The 5,351-nt window shown below is 94.5% G+C and overlaps 1 protein-coding gene across 1 annotated transcript; it reads right to left on the bottom strand.

Moving 5' to 3' along the window:
* Window positions 1-3,705: 3,705 nt before the first annotated feature.
* Window positions 3,706-5,026, bottom strand: LOC144962012 (uncharacterized; the record flags this gene model as incomplete). Its single annotated transcript, XM_078895007.1, has 2 exons — window positions 3,706-3,852; window positions 4,890-5,026. Coding segments are annotated over 2 exons (284 nt in total), but the record flags the coding sequence as incomplete, so codon positions are not given.
* Window positions 5,027-5,351: the final 325 nt, after the last annotated feature.

Here is a 5,351-nt window from a genome sequence, read left to right as displayed (position 1 = left end):
CCCCCCCGGGCCCGCGGCCGCCCCGCCCGCGCGCCCGGGCCCGGCCCGCCGCGGCGCGCGCGGCGGGGCCGCCCCGGGCCCGCGCGCGGCGGCGCCGCCCCCCCGCGCGCGCAGGCCGGCCGCGGGGCGCCGCCGGCCGCGCGCGGGGCGCCCGCCGCGCGGCGCCGCGGGGGCCCCCCCCCCCCCGCGCCCGCGGCGCCCCGCGGCCGCCCCGCGGGGCCCCCGGCCCCCGGCGGCCGCGCGCGCCCGGGCCGGCGCGGCGGCCCGGGGCCGCCGACCCCCCGGCGCCCGCGGCGCCGCGCACGCGCGCCGCGGCGGCGCCCGCGCGCCGCCTGACGGCCGCGCCGCGCGCGCGCCCGCGCGCTGCGGCGCGCGGCACGTCGCCGCGCGCCCGGGCGCGCGCGGCGCAGGGCGGCCGCGGCCGCGCGCCCGGCGTCGGCGGCCCGGCGCGGCGCGGATCGGCGCGGCGGAACCTCGCCCGCGGCGTTCGCGCCGCGCGCGCGTCGCCCGCGGCCCCGCACCTCGCGCGGCGACCGCGGCGCGCGGCGCGCCGCGCCGGCGGCGCGGCCGCGCCCACGGCGCGCGCGCCGGCAACGCCGACCGCGCGCCGCGGCCTCTCCGACGCGCGCCCGCGCGGCCGGCCCCGACAGGCGCACCGGCCGGCGCTCGGCTCGCCCCGCCGCGGCGGCGCGCGCGGCGTCGGCGCGGCTTGGGGCGCGCGCGCCCCGAGACGCGCCGCGCGCGCCGCGACGGCGGACGCCCGGCGGCCGCGCGCAGCGCCGACGTGCTGGCGCGACGGCAGCGGCCGACGGCGTGCGCGGCGCGCCGCGACCCGCCGCACGACGTTCCCGGCCCGCGCCGCGCGCGCGCGCGCCGGCGCCGCGGCGGCCGCGGCGCCGCGGGCGGCCGCCACGCGCGACCGCCGCGGCGCGCACGCGGCGAGCGGTCCGCCGGAAGCGTCGGCGGCGGCCGGAACCGAGGTCGCGCCGATGAGCCTGGCCGGCGGGCCGCGCGCGGCGCGCGCGCCCCCCGGCGGCAGCGCCGGCGCCGCTCCCTGGCGCGGCCCGGCGCGACGCCGCGCGCGGCGCGGCGGAGGCCCGCGCGGGCCGCGCGCGGCCCGCGGCACGGCCCGGAACGCGGACGGCGCGCGCCGGACGCGCCTGCCCGCGGCCGCGCGGAGCCGCCGCCGGGCGCGAGCGGCGCGCGGTCCGCGCCGCGGCTGCGGCCCGCCGCGCCGCGCCGGCGGCAGGCCGCGCGTCGGCGCGGGCCGGAAAACCCGCGCCGCGCGCCGGCGCCCGGAGCCGCGGCGCGCGCCGCGCGCCCCCGAGACGCGGCCGCGCGCGCGGCCGTCGGGGTCGCACGGCGCGGGTCGCGGCCGGCGCGCGCTCGGCCCCACGGCGCAGCGCGCCGCGGCCGCGTCGGCGCGACGGCGCGACGGCGGCGCGCGCGCGCTCGCGCGCGCGAGCCCGGCCTAGCGGGCGCCGGACCGGCGGCGGCGACCGCGCCGGCCGAAAGATCGCCCCGGCGAGCGCGCACCGGCCGCGGCGGCGCCCGCGGCCGAGCGCCAGCGCGCGGCCGCGGCGGGGCGAGGCGAGCGGGAGGCGACGCCGCGCCGGCGGCGGGCGGCCGCCCCACGCGGCCGCGCGGGCGCGCGACGCACGCGCACCCGCGGCCGCGGCGCGCGCACTCGTAACGCGCCCCCGCGCGGCGCCCGGCGCGGCGCGGCAGACGTCGAGCCGCGCGGAAACGGCGCGCGGCGTGCCGACGCGCGCGTCGCGCGCGGAGCTCGCCGCTCCCCGCACGCGCCGGCCCGGCCGGCCCGCCGGCCGCGCGGACAGCGCGCCGGCGGCCCGCCCCCGGCGCCCCGGCGGCGTCGCGCGCGCGCGCGACCTGGCGAGCCGCCCCGCCGGCCCCCCGCGGCGCACTGCGCGCGCGGGGCCCGCGCTCGCGGCGCCCGCCGCCGCGAGCCGCGGGAGTCGGCCGTACTCTGTCGTCTCCGCGCGCGGCCGGCGGCGCGCCGCGCGGAGTAGCGGTCTCGGCGGGCCGGCCCGGCACGCGCCGGCGCGACCGGCGCGGCCGCGCGGCCGGATCGCGCACGCGGACGCGGCCGGTCCAGGCGCGGCGCCCGCGACGAGGCGCGCCGCCGGCCCGAGCGCCGCGCGCGGGCGCACGCAGCCGCCTAGACCGGCTCGCGGCGCCGACCGTCTCCGGCCTCGCCGGCGGCCGCGCACGCGCGGCGGCCGCGCGCCGACCGGCGCGGCGCGCGCGGGCCCACGCGCTGGCCGCCGGCCGCGGGCGCCAGCGCGCGCGGCGCGCGGCGACCCGGCGCGACGCGCGCCGCGCGCGACGGCGCCGGCCGCGCGCCGCGCGCGCCACCGGCCCCCCGCTCGCAGCGGCCGCGCGCGGCGCGCCGCGGCGCGCGCGCGCAGCCCAGCCGCGCGCGCCGGACGGCGGCGCTTCAGCGCGATCGAGCGCGGCGCCACGGACGCCGCGGCCCAGGCGACGCTCGCGCGCGCGCCCCCTGGCGCGGCGCGGCCGGCCGTCGGCGCGACGACCGCCGGATCGGGCCGGTCGGCCGCCGCCGGACCGGCACCGGCGACGGCGCGCCGCACGCGGCGCGCGGCCCGCCGCGCGGCCGAGCGGGCGCGCGCGCGCGGCAAGCCGCGCAGCGCGCACGCCGCCCGCTGAACGGTCCCTCCCGCGGACGGCGCACGCGCGCACATCCTCACAAAGCCGGCGCACGTCAGCGCCGGACGGCGGCGCGCCGTGTACGCCGATCGCTGGCCGGCGCGCCCCGCGCCGCGTCGGCCGTCGCGCGGGCGCGCCGCGGAATCGGCCGCGACGGCCGTGCGGTCGACGCGTCCGACCGCAGGCGGCGGCGCGCGGCGCGTGGCGACGCGACGCGCGGCGCTCCGGCGCCGCGCCGGCGCGCGCCCCAGCGCGGTCGCCGCTCGCACCCAGCGCCGCTCCCGGGGCGCGGGGCGGGCACCACGCGCGCGCCCCCCCCCCCCGCAGCCCTCGGCGCGCACGGGGGCGCCCGGGGCGGCCCCCCCCCGGGCGGGGGGCCGCGCGCGGCGCCCCCCCCCGCCGCCGGCCTCGCGCCCGGCCCCCGGGGCCCGGGCGCGCGCCCCCCGGGGCCCCCGGCCCCCGCGCGGGGCCCCGGGGGCCCCCCCCCCGGGGGCCCCCCGCCCCCCCGGGCCCCCGGGCGCCCGGCGGCCCCCGCGCCCCCGGCCCCCCCCCCCGGGGGGCGCCCCCCCCGGCGCGCCCCCCCCCCGACCCCCCCCCGGCCCCGGGGGGGCCCGCGGGCCGGGGGCCGGGGGGCCCCCCGGCCCCGGGGCGGGGCCCGGGGGCGGCCCCCGGGCCGGGGCCGCGGGCCCGCGGGGGCGGGGGGGGCCCGGGGCCCCCGGGGGCGGCCGGGGCGCCCCCGCGCCCCGGGCGCGGGGCCGCGGGCGGCCCCCGGCCCCCCGGGCCGCCCGCCGGGGGGCCCCGCCCGGGGCGCCGCCGGGGGGGGGCCCGGGGGCCCGGGGCCGCGCGGGCCCGGGCGGCGGCCGGGGGGGCGCGGGGGGCCCCCCCCGGCGGGGCCCCCCCCGCGCGGGGGGGGCCCCCCGGGGGCCCCGCGCCCCCGCCGGGGCGCGGGGCGCGGCGCCCCGGGGGGGCCGCCCCGGGGGCCCCGGGGCCCGCGCGCGGGGGCCCCCCGCGCCGCGCCCCGGCCCGGCCCCGGCGGGCCCCGCGGGGGGCCCCCCCGGGGGCGGGGGGGGGCCGGGGGGCCCGGGGGGCCCGCCGGGCCCGCGCGGGCCCGGGGGCCCCCGGGGGCGCGGCCCGGGGGGGGCCCGGCCCCGGGCCCCCGGCGGGGGGGCCCGGCGCGGCCCGCGCCGGGGGGCGGGGGCCCCCCCGGGCCGCCCCCCGGGCCGCGCCGCCCGGCCGCGGGCGCGGGGGCGCGGGGGCGGGGCCCCCGCCGCGGGGGGGCCCCGGGGGCCGCGGCCCCGGGGGCCCCCCGGCCCGCCCGGCCGCGGCCCCGCGCGCGGGCCCCCGGGGGCGCGCGGCGCCCCCGGCCCCGCCGCGGCGGCGCGCGCGGGCCGGGCGGGGGCCCCCCGCCGCGCGGGGGGGCGGCCCCCCCCCCCCGGCCCCCGCGGGCGGCGGAAAGGGGGGCCGGGCCCGGACCCGGCCCCCGGCCGGCGCGGGCGGCCGGCCGGGGCGGGGCGCGCGGGCCGCGCGGGGGCGCCCCGGGGGCTCGGCGCGCCGGCCGGCCCCGGGCCCGCGGGGCGGGCCCCGGCCCCCGGGCCCCGCCCCCCCGGCCGCGCCCCCCGGGGCCCCGGGGCCCCCCCGGGGCGCCCCCCGGCCGGCCGCCCGCGGGGGCCCGGGCCCGCCGGGGGCGCCCGGGGCGGGCGCGCGCGGGCGCCGCCCCCGCCGGCGCGGGGGCCCCCGCCCCCCCGGGGCCGGCGCGGCCCCGGGCGGGGCCGGCCGGCGGGCGGGGGCGGCCCGGCGGGCGGGGGCCGGCGCGCGCCCCCCGCCGGCGCGCCCCGCGCGCCGCCCCGGCGCCGCCGCGCCCGGGGGCGGCCCCCCGGCCCCGGGCCGCCCCGGGGCGCGCCCCCGACCCCCCCGGGCGCGGGCGCGGGCCGCGGCCCCCCGCGCGGCGCGCGCGCTCCCCCCGGGGGCGCCCGCCGCGGGCCGCCCCGCGCGCCGGGGCGCGACCCCCGCCCCCGCGGGCCGGCGCGCGCGGCCCCCGCCGGCCCGCGGCCGGCCCCCCGCCCCCGGCGGGGCCGGCGCCCCCCCGCGCGGCGCCGGCCGGAGGCCGGGGGCGCGCCCGCCCCGCCGCGGGGCGCCGGGGCCCGGCCGGACCCGCCGCCGGCCGCGGCCCGGCCGGCCCCGGGCCCGGCGCCGGCGCGCGCCCCCCCGGCCGGCCCCCCGGGCCCCGCCCGCCGCGCCGGGGCCCCCCGGCGCCCGGGGGGCCCGGCCCTCCGGGCCGCGGCGCCGGCCCCCGGGCCGCCGCGCGCGGCCCGGGCGCGGGGCCCCCGCCCGGCGGCCCCCGCGCCGGCCGGCGGCGCGCCGGGCCCGGGCCGCCCGCGGCCCCCCGCGCGGCGCGCGCGCCGCGGGGGCGGCGCCGCGCGCGCGGCGGGCGGGCCGCGCCGCCGGCGGCCCCGCGCCGCCGGCCGCGGGGGCGCGGCCGGGCGGCCCGCGCGGGGCGCCGCGCCGCGGCGCGCGCGCCGGGCGGCCCGGCCGCCGCGCGGCGGCGCGGGGGCCGGGGCGGCGCCGCGCGCGCCGGGGCGCGGCGCGCGGGCGGGCGGGGGGCGGGGGGCGGCCCCCCGGGGGGGGGGCCGCGGGGCGCGGCCCCGGGGCCGGGCGCCGCGGGC

The sequence above is a fragment of the Berghia stephanieae genome, unplaced genomic scaffold, assembly GCF_034508935.2.
Source record: "Berghia stephanieae isolate SIO BIC M18660-M18661 unplaced genomic scaffold, UCSD_Bste_1.3 scaffold5362, whole genome shotgun sequence".
Classification (NCBI taxonomy): domain Eukaryota; kingdom Metazoa; phylum Mollusca; class Gastropoda; order Nudibranchia; family Aeolidiidae; genus Berghia; species Berghia stephanieae.
This window is presented reverse-complemented; position numbering and strand designations above follow the sequence as displayed.